Raw genomic sequence first — 15,872 nt, forward strand, 5'->3', positions numbered from 1 at the left:
GCCCAGTGACTTGGCCCAGGCAGACAAAGGGTTTTGGCTGTCTTTACGCTCTTTGTTTAATTGAGTTTGCAGCCTGCATTTGCATGCTGCCATCCTGCCCGTGGAGGAGGGCAGGCCTTTGTTCTCAGCACTGAGAGAAGGTGCTCCAGAGGATCCCAGCAGCCTGTCACGCAGCCCGCTGGAGCAGGTTGGGGGTTGCTCAGCACCAAGGTTGTCCCCACCTCCTGGCCCCCTCTCCACATGGAAACCTCATCTGCTCCAGATCAAGGTGATGTCATCAGCAAAAGGCTGCCGGAAAGCAGGAATGCTGGCAGGAGCCAGCCCTCCATCCCTCCAACTTGCCCCCCGGATTTTCAATAAATGGTACTTTCCTAGAAAGTGCTAATTAATTGCAACCAAAACTGTTCTTAGGAACATACTGATTTTGAAATTTCAAACACAGAAAACTTAGACGAGAGAAATATTTCTTGAAAGAATGATGCCTGCTGCAGGGCATCCTCCTGAACCCACTGGGTCTTGCTAATCTGAGACTGAACTTGTTCCCTTGCTCTCTTTCGTGGTAGACTCCACCAGGCTGGCCGCCCTCTGGGGGGGGGGAATTTCAGAAATATCAGGTTTTTTCTTGGAAAGAGCATTTCCTGACTGGCCCTAGCAATGCAGCAGCCTCCTTCGCACTGGCCAGTGGCAGTGATGAATATGGACCGGGCTGCGGTGGCACAGGCACAGTGAGGATCTTCCTGCCTGAAGCGAGTCAGACAGAGACTTATCATTTTACACACAGATAGAGGGGAGTACTAAATCACAGGGACTCCGAGATGGACCAAGGGACAACTGGCCAGCCAGCTGCATTAACCTGATTTGCTAAAACCATCTATTATGGTCCAGATAAATGCACCACTAAGCAGCATCACCCCCGCAGTGTATGCTCAGCTGTTCAAGTGCTGTGATCCTGAAACTGGCCTTCCGTGTGTCTGCAGCCTTGCCTACCTGCCTCCAGCATCTCCACCTGCCCGAGCACTGGCACTCAGCGCCTCGTGTGCAAGCAAGGCAATTAGCACAGCAGGCTGTGTTTGCCAAGTGCAGCAGTAAAGATAAATCACCCCTCCTGAACACGTAAGCAAAAGGTGAGCTCCTGAGCCACTCCGTCAGCTCCCAGCACTCACACACAGCAGGGACGGCGGCACGTTGTGGGAAGAGGGGGAGGCGCTGGTTCACCAGAAGGGACTTTCCACCCCATCCATCACGGATGGGCTTTTGTTTTCTGCCCAAAGTCAACCCCAGATGCTTTGGAACAGGTTTCTGAAGCCCCAGGCAGGTGTGGGAAAAATGATCCTCAAACTCACAGAGTAATTTATGCAACAGGGAAGCCTGGGAGTCAGCAGGTGGAGGAGCCCGCAGAGCTGGTCTTGGGTGGCGAAGAGCATCTGCTAGGAAAGCTCTAGCAGTGCAGCCCATACCCTGCCCTGCCAAGATCTCCCCAACTGCCCACCGCAGGAGTGGGAAGAGGAGTCCTGAAGAGCCAGCAGCTGGCAAAGCTCCTACCATCTGGGAGCCCTGGCTGCAGATGGTCTCCAGTAAGCAGAGGAGAAGGGACTGGGGCATGGCAGTGTCCCTCCTGGGCACTCACCGCCGGCTGCTGCAAGCAGGGGGGACCCTGCAAAGGCAACAGGCTGGGCCACCAAGTGAGAGGAGGAGGGCAGCAAATGTCAAGCCGCATCAGGTTTTGGTGGCAACGGCCCTGTGTACAAGGCAGCCGGGGTGAAGGTGGGAGCTGGGGATGAAGGAAAGAGAAGAAGGGAGAGAAGAAGGGCTGCAGAGCCAGGATGGTTACGTGGATTACTACAGATGGTTATATGGATCCGTGTGGAGGGTAAGGTCTGGCTGTTAATGCTGGATAAGAGAAGCAGCCACAGGGATGTCAAGGCTTCAGGAGGTTTTGGAGCCTGGAAGCAGGCCAAATTGTCACAGAAACACATCCAGTGAAGTCCCCAAAAGAAGAAACCTGGGATTTAAGGGACCTCAGGAATTTAAGGGTCATACAGTAGCTCCTGCTTGCTCTATCACACAGGCAAACAGGCTTTGCCCTGGCTCCTCCATGTGGGAGATGGCTCCACAGCTCAGAAAATTTCTTCTTTTCCACCTACATGCTATCACCAGCCACTCCGTACCATCTGCTCTTGTCCTTCTGCTTTAATAACTCTTCTCCCTTTCTGGTGCCCCTCCAGCCCAGCACGTCATTACAGGCAGCAAATAAATCCCCTTCACCAAGGCTGAACACACAGTGCCTTTTTGGCCTCCTCTCTGCATCGTGGGTTCTCCAGTGTTCTGCTCACCATATCAGCCTTTCTCTCTATCTGCTACCATCACAGTTCAGCTCTCTTGAATGTGGCTAACCAGGTGTGCACGCAATGACCATACGAAGCTCCACCAAAGCTTTGTACAATGGTAGTGAGACTTTGCTACAGCTGGTGAACATACTTTGCTTGATACAGTGCAGTCTTGCACGTGTTGTTTTTCCACAAGGTTTTATCCTGGAGACTTGTCCCCTTCCCATGGTCTGCCACCAGGTCCTCCTCAACTGCCTTCCGTTGTTGAATTTCACCCTGATTCTGTTATTCCACCTCTCAGCGTCTTCCTTCAGGTATCAGAGTCCTCCTCTGTCCTAAGAACGTTTGCATCAGTTTTCTGCACAAGAAATACCCTACCAGATTTTGAAACGTCAAGAAGTATGAGACTACTTTTCATGGACCTCAGTCAGTCACCTCAGATCAGCCTCATGCTTCCCCATTCAGGTGGTCGTGGTCTCCCATTTAGGCAGTTCCCGGACAGACTTCCAGCTTTACTAGTGGTTTTCCAAATCAAATATTTCACTGTCCAGACAGGCCGAGTGTACTGCATTTCCTTAGAAAATCAGTGATCTCATTGGAAAAAAAAAAAAAGCAAGAACAAGCTACACAGACTCATGTACAAGGACTTGATGGGCCCTCTGTCTCTTGATGTCTCAGCTCAAGACTGGTTATCTTTCTGAAAGATGCTTTAGCCAAAGACAGGACTGAATGTGAGGATAATTGATATGCAGGCTGATCTAAAACATCTCTTGGCTTGAGCCTTTGAAACGTAGTATAACAAAGAGCAATAGCCATAAATCATAGCTTGGGAGGTTCGGGTTGGACATCAGGAAAAGTTCCCTCACCAGGGGGGTGGTGCAGCTCTGGGACAAGTCACTGGAAATGTGGGGAGATCTCTGCCTTTGGGGATTACCAATAATTGTCTATCCAAAGCTGCTGCCCTGATGTAGTGCTGGCAGCAGTCCTTCCGTAGGTGGGAGGTTGGATGAGAGATCCAAGATGCTGGGATGCTACAATCTCCTGCCTTTTACTTCTATATTGGAAGGCAACAAGAAATAAGACATTCATAGCTTTTAAGGTCTGGAAAGCTCATTCCAACACTTCGAGGTGATTTCTGCATACACTTTCCCAGGTTGTTGTTTCACAGACAAGTCATTCCTGACTGCAGCCAGCTCAGGGCAAGGCTGAGAGCAGCACGAGAGAGCACAGGAGATGCCATGACTCCCTGCTTGTGTCCAGAGAAGCGCAGCCCACTGCTGTTCATCCCTCTGAAGCAGGAAGCCAGGCCGATCTTCTGATGCAAAATGAAAGTGAGAAGATAAAAGCAAGAGACCATGTGCCCCAGGCAATACAGTTCTCCTCTCCCTGTCTAGCCTGTAGCATAACTAATGTGCCAAGCAAACAGCAACCTGGATGGCTGGTGAGAAGTACTAGTCTCTACCAACCTCATACCTTCACCTTGTCTGCTACCCTGGCTCCACTCCTCTCCCTCCTCACCCCTCCTCCCCTGACCCCTCCATGCTCCCTGTTGCATTTAGCAGTAAAGCTCATGCACCGTGGCTGCAAGAGAGGTTTTTTTTTTGGTTGAAGGTGAGGGGAAAATCCTCCCTTCTGGTGCTTTGCACTTCCCAGGATCTGTCTCGCCTGTGCTTCATCACTCACAGCTGAACTCCCCAGCCTTTGCGTAAGGACCAGGCTGGACTCAGTCCAGTCACAGGACATTCACAGCAGAGCAGAGCCATGGCCCAGGTGCTTGCTTTGGACCACTGAAACATTCAGCTGCCCTTGAGCTCACAGGCACCTCTGCGTCTTGTCAGGACAGCCCTGTCCAAAAGACACTGCCTGGCTGGGATGCAAGCGCCTGGGATGTGACAGCCACTGTGAAGCAGAAATTCAAACCCTAATGATGTCTGGCACGAATGTGGTGCACAGGTGTGAGCTGCACGTCTCCCCAGCCAAAGGACCCGTGTCGTGACTGCTGTAAAATGCCACCCAGAATAATAATGCAAATAATCCTAACAAGTTATCTGGATCCATAGAGAGGGATGAATTGTGCCAGTAAACTTCGCTGCTGTGGATGCTACTGCTGATGGGTTTATTAGGAAAGTGTATCGGTTTCCTCTGCCACACACTAGCTGGTATTCACACTGTATTAGCTGTTTATGGCTCTTTTTGGCTCTGTTTGCAGCCAAGAGCCTCTGACATCAGAGTTAATCCTCCCTTCTTATACCGTATGACACAAGAGTTACTCACAAAAGGGACACATTCCCAAAAATCTGGATGTTCTCTTTCCCCCATCACTGGGAGGTCTTGAATACGTCTCTGGATACTCCAGAGCCCAGGGCTTTTTCCTCCCTTCCCAGATCACAGAAGCCACAGTCTGTTATCAAGAGGTGCCCTTCCCATGTGCTATTTAAGTCATCCTTGCCCAAGGAGCCCTTTCCCTCGGCAACTTTCCCAAGGCACTCAGCCTGCCCACGGTGCGGATGGAGCCTGCAAATCCTCGCAGCACCAAGACTCCCCGCCTTTCCCAATCCTCCCCAAAGAATGGCCTCAAATTAGCAAGCAAGGGCTGTGTGTTGTCACCAGCAAGAGGATTGACGCCTGGCATGGCTCTCGATTAGTCAAGTGTCATTATCCCAAGCGCTGGGCCACGCTCAGCTCCTTGACCCCTGGCTTCCTTCCTGCGTCTTCCCTCTTGGGATGCTGGCATGGCTCACAACCACCCTCTTGGCACACATCTTTTGTTCTGGCATGGCTGAGAAAAAGCTTTTGGTGGCACCCGGTATCTGCGTGATGGGCTTGTTTTCTTTGGGCACATCACAGTCCCTTAAGACGGACTGGCTGTGTCAGATGGCAAGTCCTGGATCTCCCTCCTTGGAGAGCTGCTGAGCTTTGGGGGAGAGGTGCCACTCAGCTGCAGGGTGTGACAGGCAGGCAAGTGGAGGGTGAGTTGGGAGATGTACAGCATGGAGCTGGAGGTCAGGAAGAAGCCTGCTGAGAAGAGCCAAGAGAAAACACAACCTGGCCTCAGAGGTGACAGAAGATATCTCCTCAGAAGGCAGTGGAGATCATGCAGAGTTTGCTGGAAGTGGTAAATTTGAGTTGGCTGAAGACCGACTGGGGAGCAAGGAGATGGTGGGAAGGAGATGTTTATTCTAAGTTCTTTTTATTTCTATTCTGCTGATCCTGGTCCTTTCTAATTTTCTATACTTTGAAAAAGTAAACATCACACCTTCTCTTCTAACAAAACCTACCCTTCTGGAGGTTAAACACCTTTCGTCTTTTTAGGACACTCACTAGAAGAGAAAGAACCAGGAAACCACCTCCAAGCACAGGCTGGTGCTGGCCACTCTCTTTCAACCAACCTTCTCCTAAGAGAGGTGGCCGGTCCCTCGGGGCTCCCCTCTGCACTGTGGTGTCTGGACTGCTGATCGCTTTGTTTGTGGGACTGAAAAGATGACGTTACAGTGTAATGCAAAGGGTAAACGTGGGTAGTCTAAGGTCAGCATCAACCTGGGTAGTCTAAGGCCAACATCAACTTGGCCAATGCAGAACACGAGGCCATGGGTCCAGGAGGAACTGTGGAGAATCCAGCCAAGGGTGACTGAGGCAGCCTGGAGCACAAGGATTATGAGACATGGAGAGAGCTGGGCTGGCTGAGCCTGCTAATGAAGACATTAAGGGCAAATTTATTCGCAGCTGCAACTGCTTGGAGGTCTGTTAAAAGAAGGTGGAAACTCACTCTTCCCAGCAGGGGTAGGTGATGCAAAAAGGGGCACAAGCCACAAATCAGGCTGGAAATTATGAAAAGCATATTTCCCAGGAGGGTGATGTAGTCCTGGGACAGGTTAGCAGAGAGGTGAAGTTTTCCAAGACTCAGCTAGAAAAAGCCACAGCAGATCTACTCTTGGTGATAGTCCCGCTGCAAACAGGAGGGTGAATCAGAGACCCCAGATGTCCCTTCCACAAACCCTGATGGGATCCTATGGCCCACATGAGGCACGGCAGCGTGACCTCGTGGAAGTAGCTCTCGTCAAACTGTTTGATTTTTTTTCCTGAACTCAGGAGTTCAGCAGAGTGCACAGACTTAAAGTGTGTGAGACACTGGGCTCAGCATCATCTGCAACACATGAAATTAGTTTTAAACATGGCTGGCACTTAATGGGGACTCACACTGTGTCCAGCACAGTGGAGGCAGCACCTCTCCTTAAAATTATTAAGAGATCTGGAAGACGATATAAAAACATCACTGGCAAATCATTCATAAAGTGTCCAAAATGGTGGTGTTGGGAATGACAACTTCTGTGCAGAGCAATGATCATGGCTTGATGGCTGAGCCCAGGAAAACGATTATAAGGTTGTGCTTGGGTCTGGAAACCGAAATGCAGGTCTTGCTTCAAGAATGGGAGACTACACTGAGGGAAGCAGCATCTGAAGAGACCAAGACAGAAGCCACCAGGAAGGTAAGAGCTGCCCGCGTGGCTGAGAAAGGTAGCACTTCACACTTGGATGTGTAAAGGGAACAGTGAGACCAGTAAGCAAAGTAGTTTATCTGCAGTAGAGCTGCTACTGGGTACAACATGTAGTTCAAAAAATTATGATGAAGAATATAGAAGTTTCCACAAAGAGCTGTGGGAAGATCCACATTGTGGAAAGCCACCTCACAGCAAGAAAGGATGATTCAGCTTGGTCTGGGTGATTCAGCTTGGTCTAATTACCTCTTATTTTTCCTTAAGACAAACTACCCACCGCCTGTGTCTACATAAGGAGAAATGTCCTACCACCACAACACAACAGCAAAGTAAGTTATGTTGATATAAAGGCCAACGTTAGTGAAATCCAGACCTCGTTGGAGAGGGGTACAACAGTAATGACCGCAGCCATCTTTCTCTGGGAGAACAAGAAGGTGAATGTTGTGTCACCTTCTTTGATCTCAAGTTTCCCTTTTGGGATGACAGTCATCATACCATCACACCCCCCCAGTGCCACCCCTCTGGCCACACTCAGTACCTGCCCTCTGGCTGCTCTACGAGGGTCGTTTTCTTACTCTGTCACAGCAGCTTTTTCCTGGGATGCTGAAGAATTTATGATACCTGAAGGTTAAAGATGCTGCTGGTGATGTGGCATCTCTCCTCAGTCCCGAATGCATCAATCACAGGTGGTCCCCCAACAGTGGTCCATTTATCCCTGAGTGAACCAGGGTGAAGTTGCCTTGCTGTCTTCAGGGCTGGGAGGTCCCCAAAGGCCAGCGTAGTGGGCGCTTTGCGGGGAGGCCATCGTCCAGCTGTGGCAGGAGCACAACCCCATTACGTATTTGGTCCTCTGCTCTGCCTGAGACGGAGCCCCAGCTGGCTGCTCAACCCAGAGCTAAGGCAGAGGGAGGCTGTAATCGCCGCTTTCCCAGGCTCATTCCTCTCCTCCTTCTGCCCGCTCTCCTCTCCCCACAACTCCCTCCATTCTCCTGTCCCAGCTCTGCCTTTGTGTCTGCAGCTTCTGTTACCAACTGTTAATGATCTACATCAAGGCTGCCAGGCGGTGCCGAATGTAAGCAGAAGAATTCAGAGCCTCTAATTACAGAGGAATTAGCAAGCAGACAGTTACTGTTTAGTGCTAATGAATAGATACATTAAGAGAGACATCACACAGGCTGAGAAGTGTGAGCCCTGATAATAAAGGAGCGTCAAACAAGGAAAACACAAGGAAGAGGATCCAGGGGACTGAAAAGGATTCGCCTGCAACTCAGCTCTCTGGTTTTGCTAAGGGGGAAGTAGCCACAGGCAGTATATGAAGGTAACAAGCACACCATATAACTGCAAAGTGCAAAATCTGAGCATTAAATAACTCGTCTGTAGTGCGGGACCACGCTGGGGGTGTGCAGACCCCCTTCCCAGCCCCAGGGCATCGCACCCACCGGGCCTCCATCAGCCATCTCTGTAAAGGAAGCTGCAACAGGTCACCGTCCCAGACCAGTTCCTCTCTCCTCATCATGTGCAGACGTGTTCCTGCTCGCAGTCAAGCCATGGTTCAACGCTATGCTAAATCTGCCTTCAGGGCTTCTGATATGGTATTAAGAACACCATGACCCCACAGCTCCCGAGCTAACTTCAGATCAGAGGTCACTCTGCTGGCTCACGTCTGACAAAGACATTTTTGCAGGTTACCTCTGTCTCGGCGCTCTGCATGCCCAACCAAGTGACGCCCATCTGCACCACTGCTGCTTTATCCCAGACCAAACACCTCCTGTCCCCTGCAGGCAGCACACACCACTGTCTCCAGGCAATTCAGTGGAAATGCGATCATCCGCGACTGCCAAATTCAGTCTTGAAGGTCATGTAGCGTCCAGGGCAGCCTGGGGCGTGTTCACGCTCCCCACACTCTTGCTGCAGTGCTCAGAGGGACCACAGAAACTTGCTTGCTCCAATGCATGCTTGTACCTTATTGGCACGCTTCCACCATGCAATCAGATTAAGCAAAGCCCCAGCCCCTGTCCGTGCTCCAGCTCCAGATGGCTTCCAGAAGGGCTGGGGAGAGCAGCCCCTGACCAGCAGCTCTGCAGAACATCCTGCCACCAGCACAGCTGCTGCCTGGGGGCTGCTGGTGAATCTCCCAGGAGCAGCACTACCAGCCACCCTGACACATCCTTTCCCCCAGCAAAACCACCCTGCACAGGGGGAGCATAGCAAACTCCCAGGCCAGCACAGAGCTGGAGACCACGAATGAAACCCTTCCAGCTCTGCTGCTTGGTCTTCTTCACTGAGGTGACTCTGCAGCAGCACAGGACCGGGAGCAGTTTTCCAGATGGTCATCCCATATAGCCGTGTCTGTGCAGCTTTCCTCTCCTTTTATGGCCTGTCCTGGCTTTCTCTGCAGTCAAAGCAGAGATTGCAGCTTGTGTCAAAATGCTGGAGCTAATCTTCCCTTCCCTCCTCAGGAACCAGGAGCAGTAGCAGGGGCTGCAGCAAGGCTGCCAGCAGCAGTGCGTGCTGCTGCTCTGTCTGCAGCACACTGACAGTGCGCGCAACTGATGCTCCGAGGCAACAACCTCAGGAACAGTCATGCGCCCAGCACCGGAGAGGGATGCTGAGACACCAGGGGACAGTGACATGAGCTGTTCTGCTGCAGTGATGGGGAGGGCAGCTCTGCCTGGGGGCACACTCCAGCTTTTCACTGAAATAAGGGATATTTTTCATACCTGAGGCTTGTGATTCATCCAGGAATTGCCAGGCCCATGCACTTTGCTCATCACCAGCGTTACGGAGCAAGCGACACTATGCCATATCTCACCCCACCTCTTCTCGCCTTCAAGCCCTGTTCAACCACAGCTTTTCACCCAAGCACCTCTTGACCAGGAGATCTCTGCCCACCACCTCCCCTTCCTGGAGAAGTCTGCTGGGAGACACGGGTCCACGTCTTACCAGCCTGGTTGGTGGTGATGTTCACTGACGCGAACTGCGGGGAGAAGGGGCTCTGGTCGGTGACGCCGTTCACTGCCTGGATCTCGAAGGTGTACTGGGTGTGGGCCAGCAGATCGCTGATGTAGATACGGGGCTCCGTCAGGCCTAGCTGGCGGGGGGCGAACTGCACGTTGTCCCCACAGCGCGTGCACGCCCCGCGGCCGGAGCCGCAGCTCTTGCAGATGATGTTGTACACCAGGTCCTCCCGGCCCCCCGAGTCCCGTGGCGGGGTCCACTCCAGCATCAGAGAGGTCTCGTTTACGCTGGAGATGACGGCCTGGGGGGCAGACGGGATGGCTGTAAAGGGAACAGACAGAAAGGCGTAAGAGCCAGAGCCCTGCTTATCGCTACAGGACCAGCTGCACCCCATCCTTTTCCCCATCTCTGGACAGGACTTGGCAGCAGGCGCACGCTGAGCTGGGTGCTTCTCTCAGTGTCAGGAATGTGTGGAGCAAGCGGGACAGCCAAAGGCAGGAGCAGGAGCAAAACCTGTCCTCTTAACCCAGGTTCATTTGATTATGTGGCATCCCTGGCAAAATTCACCAGTTACTTTTTCTGGCGTTTCTGATTCCTGGCCTTTGCACTCATCTCCAGCATGCCAACATGCAGATCTTCTTGTCCAGGTACAGCTCCAGAGTGAAGGTGTCCCACTGTCTAGAACAGCACAGAGCCACCTGAATCTCTGTCCTCTTTGCATGTGCAATGCTTCCAAGCGCAGACTGGCCCAAGGTAAGAAAGACCCACACCTGCAAGGATGAGGTGCTCTGAGCCCCCTGGCTTCCTCCAAAATACCACTGAGACAGATGCCCTTGCTAAGCATCCCTCCCTGCTTTGACTGATGCATGTCTCCTTTCCCAGCCACACACGGTCCCTCCCCAGTTGCCCAGAGCCCACATACTGGTGCACGGCATGTCAACAGGATCGGCATCTGCCCGGTAATATCCGTTTCGGCACACGCAGTTAGTGGCCCCTTCCGAAGTCGTCCGGCTGTTAATTGGGCAGTGGACGCATCCTTCATCCCCTTGGCTCGCTTTGAACGTCCCCGAGGGGCAGCCTGGAAGAGAACCAAGAGCAGTGGTAAGTGGGGAGGATAGGGGCTGGCGGGGATGCCCGGAGCCTGGCAGCGCTGCCAGAAAACACCCTTCAGGGCTTTGCAGTCCAAAGCCAAAACCTGACAATTTGAAGTAAACAAAGTGGAGAAGGAGCAGCTGGTTTGAAGGCTCTGAGGAGGCAGGCGCTGCTTGCACTGCCTGCAGAGATGGGGTCTCCATGCAGACATCTCTCCCTGCTAGCTCCCAACCACGAGCACAGAACAGGGTCCACTCAGGGAGTCTTACACACGCAAAAGGGATTTTTAGCCACCGTCACGTAAGAAGATGCAAGCAGCTGTACCAAGTCAGACCAAAGGTCCACACGGTCACCAGAATCCTCTCCCCAACAGCAGCCACACAAGGAGCTGGGCACACCCATTGCCCACAATACCTTCCCACCCTCCAACAATTTATAGCCCAGGGACTTTCTAAGAGGCAGGCTCTTTGCATTTAACATCCCTTGTGGGATTTTCTTTCACTAAGTTACCCAGTTATTTTTTTACTCCATGCAAACATCTTGCACCCATTTTACCCTGCAGCACAGAGCCACACGGTGTAATTGCACACTGCATGAAGAAACTGCTGCCCTCTGCTTTGAAGCTGCCAGCTGCCATTTCATTTGATGCAATCTCACACTTGCCTTGGCAATAACCACTCAATCGCCATCCACCTTCTCCATGACCCCTAGGTTTGCACAAACCTCTGTCATGCCCCAAGCAAGTTGCGTAACAACATTCACTATTTTATTGTCTACTCTTTTCCCATAATTAGCAATATCCAAATTATTTTTTAACCACCAATGTACCAACTGGACTACTTATTATAGCCCCAAGGTCTCATTCCTGAGAGACATCAGTCCAACTCACGGCCTATCTCTCTGTGCATGTGGGTGTGAAGTTGGGGTTGTTTTCTCCCATTTGCATCACCTCAGGTCTATTGAATTCCAATTTCCTTCTTGTTCCCAGGTCACGCCATCTCATAAGGTCCTTTTGCAACTCTCCACAGCCAGTCCTTGCCTTCACTAATAAGTATCATAAGCAAATTAGCACTCTGCCATGACCGGCAGCAGCATGCTGGGGTATACGTCCACTGGGACTCAGACCTCTAAGCCACTCACAGATGAAGAAGATGCTCCATTAGCAACCGCTGCTCAAAAAAATGCGTGTTCAGCCAGGCAGGGTGGGCGAGGGTGGCACAGGGGGTGCATGGTGCCTACAGCAGATGGGTGGTGAAGGCTGGATCATAGTGTAAAATACAGTATTAACAGATACAGCACAGGTGGCTAAAAATATCACTGCGAAGCTTTAAACACCAGAAAGTCCTTTCCAAGTCAGGGGATCATCAATGCCAAAGCAAAAGCTCGGCTATAAGCATTTATCGGCATGGCTCTCGGTGATTACTTTTGGTTGCGACTTTCCGCCCCTGTTAATTTCTTGTGCAGCACAAAGAGCCTGGGGGGTGGCAGGTGGTTTCGGCACTGAAACGAGTTAAACAAACTTCTACTTCAGTTTGCTGCCAAGGCTTTCAGGAATGAGGCAGATCAGAAAAACAGCCTGGGAAAAACATACGCTCCGGGTTGCTGTAAGCAAGAGCTATTACTGAGAAGTATCTATTTTTTTCTTTATGAAAAAAACAAGGGGAGGGGTTCAGTTTTCATCTCCTTCCTTCAGAATTATTTTGAGTTTCCAATGAGAAAAGCTCTACAGAAAAATGCCATCAGCCTTCCTGCTTGCAAAGTCCCTCCTGCCTCCTACAGTCAAAGGATCTGTTGAAAAACTGGCTTCTCCTGGTGCTCCTAGATCTTTTTACCATCGCTGCCCCTGTCCCCCATGCATTTGACTCCATTTCTGACCCTATTCCCAGCATGTCCCCGGGTACAAACCCATCCCAGAGGGTGTTAAGCTGTTGGGAGAGGTGATGGCTGCATAGCTCTCCATTACAGAGAAGTGATGGTGGCTCTGTAGCTGAAATAACAGGGTCCCCGTACTAATACCGATTTTTGAAACACGGTAAGACCAACACACAAAATTCCTCTAGTCTGACATCCGGGGTGAAATATAGGGTCATTTGATCAAAGGCGTTTTAAGACATGGGCCTCTTTCACCTTTCCGAAGCTTATTTTAAAAATAACAACTTTCCTATAAGCCTGCTTCTGCATCGACATATATCCAAAAAATGCCTATGCTGCCAAGATTTAGCGACTGGCCCCAAGAGACAAAAAACATTCCCCACGTTTGGCCTGGCACAGGCTGATGGCTGCAATTAATACTTTTGTTTGTGCTGCTCTTAGAGCAGGGCAAAAATTGGGGGCTGAATGATTGTTCACCAAAAATACCAAGCTGGGATGCTAAAACTCTTTGCATGTGCCATCAGAACACGGCCAGAAGTTTTGGCAACTTTTTTCCTCCCCAGGAGGTCCTGCACACTGACAAAGGATAAAATAATCCTGGAAAATCAGAACTTCTCCAAACATAAATGTTCTGAAATCATGCTGAAAGACAGGAAAATCACTGAAATTTGATGCAAAGCCCCTTTTTACTTTTTTTTTTCCTCAAGTAATGACAAACTCCAGAAGTAAAATAAACGAACATTGTGTTCAAAACTGTTTTGTTCCCTCCAGGTCTTCCTCTGGGTGAGAAAATAGCTTTTAATTTGGAATCCACCCAATTTCTTGTTTCCAGAGTAAACAGCAAATCAAAACTGAAATCTTCACACAGGGGCTAAACCCCCTCCTGTTCGAACAGCATGGATGTTCTCACCACTTGCTGGAAGACACGAGGACACCCCAGTTTTCTGCCCCGGGTGGTGACAGCAGCTTTGGGACATGCTGCTTCCCCGTAGGCTTGCAATGAGGGCAGGGGCAGAGCATCCCTAGAAACTCTTGCTTGGAAAGAGGGAATTGAAACAGTGAAAGCACAGAAATTTCTACTTTATCAGAGCATCCTTCATCCCAGGAGGGCGATTACCGTGACAACGGCTCTGGCCCCATCACTGAAGCAGGGGCGGTTTGCAGCTTCCCACGTGGTGGGTTCCCGCATCTCCAGCACCAACCAGAGGATGCTAATAGGGGTTCACGGGAAACACATCGACTTTTAATTGCCTCACTGCTGCACGTAGGCATGGATGGCTGCCTCACTAGGGTACGGCTTGGAGACAGCAGCGGGTTTGCTAAGAATACTGGCTGTAGCTCTCTCAAACAAGATTGGGAACGCCTGAGCAGCACTGGGTGTCCTTGTTTCCCATTCACCCATTCCCAGGACATGGAAAGGTGGTCATGCTTAGGAAGGCACGTGTTTTGGGAAAGGAATGCCATGGAGAAAGACCCATGAGGGGTCCTGCCCTCCCCTGCAGGAGGACCACGCCAGGGATCTGGGAGGGAAGGCCACTTCTGCAGCATCTGCTGCTGGAGGCAGCGCTGGCACGAGGCTTCCAGCCCTCCTTCCCCATAGCTCAGGGGAGAAAGGCATCCCGTGGCTCAGCCTGAAGGAAAAGCCTTTGGCCAAATGTGCAGGAGGGGCCCCAGAGGGGTTCCCTGTTTGCTGGCCCCGCGTCCCGCTGCCTCTCTCTAACCTCTCTTTTTAATTAATCCAGTGTGAGCTCAGCAGGCTCCAAACAGGCTCCTTTGCATCAAAAACTGCCCTGGCCTTCAGAGCCCACCCCAGACCACTTCTGCAAACAGCTCAGAGCAAACAGCTCGCTCTTGCAATAAAAGTTTCCAAAATGGCGCCTTCAGCCTGTGCTAACGGCTCTGAGGAAGGGTCCTCCTCGGCTCCCTTTGCCTGGCTTTGTTTCTGCTGGCAGCAAGGCTCCTTCCACTCGAGCAAGGCGTTTTTAACGGCTGATGGAAAACAGGCAGCCCTGGCTCTGTCAGTTAGGATCCGCCAAGAGTCTTAAATCCCCAGCCTTATCTCCCAGCTGCCTCTTCTCCCTCCGGGGCCAGAGGCAGGGAGCAGGCAGGCTGGCTCTGCAGCCCGACATCGTCAGCATCCCGGGTGCTGTGGGACCCTGGAGCTGGTCACCTCTGCCACATCCTGCCTCTCGCCCTCCCCCATGCTTTTGGGAGCTCTCTCCCATAGCCCTCCCTGCTCCCGCTGGCATCTTAATCACCCCACAAACCCTACACAAGCCTCTGACTCCCTTGGCCACGCACCACAGGACTGCCCCTGCACCGACCCCATGCCGAACGGGTGCCAGCAATTTGCTGAATAAGAAAACAATGTCCTGGGCCATGCCAGGAGGAGCATGGCCAGCACATCGAGGGAGGTGTTTTCCCCTGCCAGGCACTGGGGATGCTTCCACAGCTAGTTTGGGGCTGTCCAGTTCAAGGGCAATACGGAGGAACAGGAGAGTCCAGTGGAGGGTCACCAAGATGGCCAGCCCTGGGGCACAGGGCATACGAGGAGAGGTGGAAAGAGCTGGGATGGGATAACGGGGGTAAGGGGGATATCTGCAGCTATTTGGGGACAGATGCAAGGAAGACAGACCCAAACACTTCTCAGGGCAGACCGGACATTAGGAAAAGCTCCTACTCCAAAGGATGGTGCAGCCCTGGGATAGGTCACAGAGGGGTGCTGGATCTCCTTCCTTGGAGGAGATTCAGCTAAACACCGTGGCTGCCTTGAGTTAATGCTGGTGGCAGCCTCACTGCAAGTGGGAGGCTGGACCCAGACCCCAGAGCCTCCTCTACCAGCACTTCTACATCTCTGCTGCTCGGGGGGTGGGGGTGGGGGGGCAGGCTGGTGGTATTTATGATGCTGTCCTGTGCAGAAAGACTCTTATGTCCAACCAGCTCTGAATTTACCCCTTTTTCCTTTCATCAACCATGCCCTTCTTCTTGCAAGGTGGGGTGGGTGTTGTAATGACATCGTCACTTTTCCCACATTCTTCCCCATTCTGCCCCTTGCACCTTGACCCTTGTGCACCTTGACTCTAGTTCTGTGTGCAAATGGGTCTCACTTTGTCTAACCTGCAAAAGT

At 51.7% G+C, this 15,872-nt stretch overlaps 1 protein-coding gene across 4 annotated transcripts in view; it reads right to left on the reverse strand.

The window, feature by feature from the left end:
* The window catches only part of EPHB2 (EPH receptor B2), a 130,908-nt gene that overhangs the window by 37,459 nt on the left and 77,577 nt on the right, over positions 1-15,872 (reverse strand). For all 4 annotated transcript variants that reach the window (XM_059830000.1, XM_059829999.1, XM_059830001.1 and 1 more), the window contains 2 exons: positions 10,704-10,859; positions 9,767-10,102 (listed from right to left, as the gene is read on the reverse strand). In XM_059830000.1, the coding sequence (XP_059685983.1) occupies positions 9,767-10,102; positions 10,704-10,859 (492 nt within the window). The remainder of the gene's footprint in view (positions 1-9,766; positions 10,103-10,703; positions 10,860-15,872) is intronic.

The sequence above is a fragment of the Gavia stellata genome, chromosome 27, assembly GCF_030936135.1.
Source record: "Gavia stellata isolate bGavSte3 chromosome 27, bGavSte3.hap2, whole genome shotgun sequence".
In the NCBI taxonomy this organism is placed as follows: domain Eukaryota; kingdom Metazoa; phylum Chordata; class Aves; order Gaviiformes; family Gaviidae; genus Gavia; species Gavia stellata.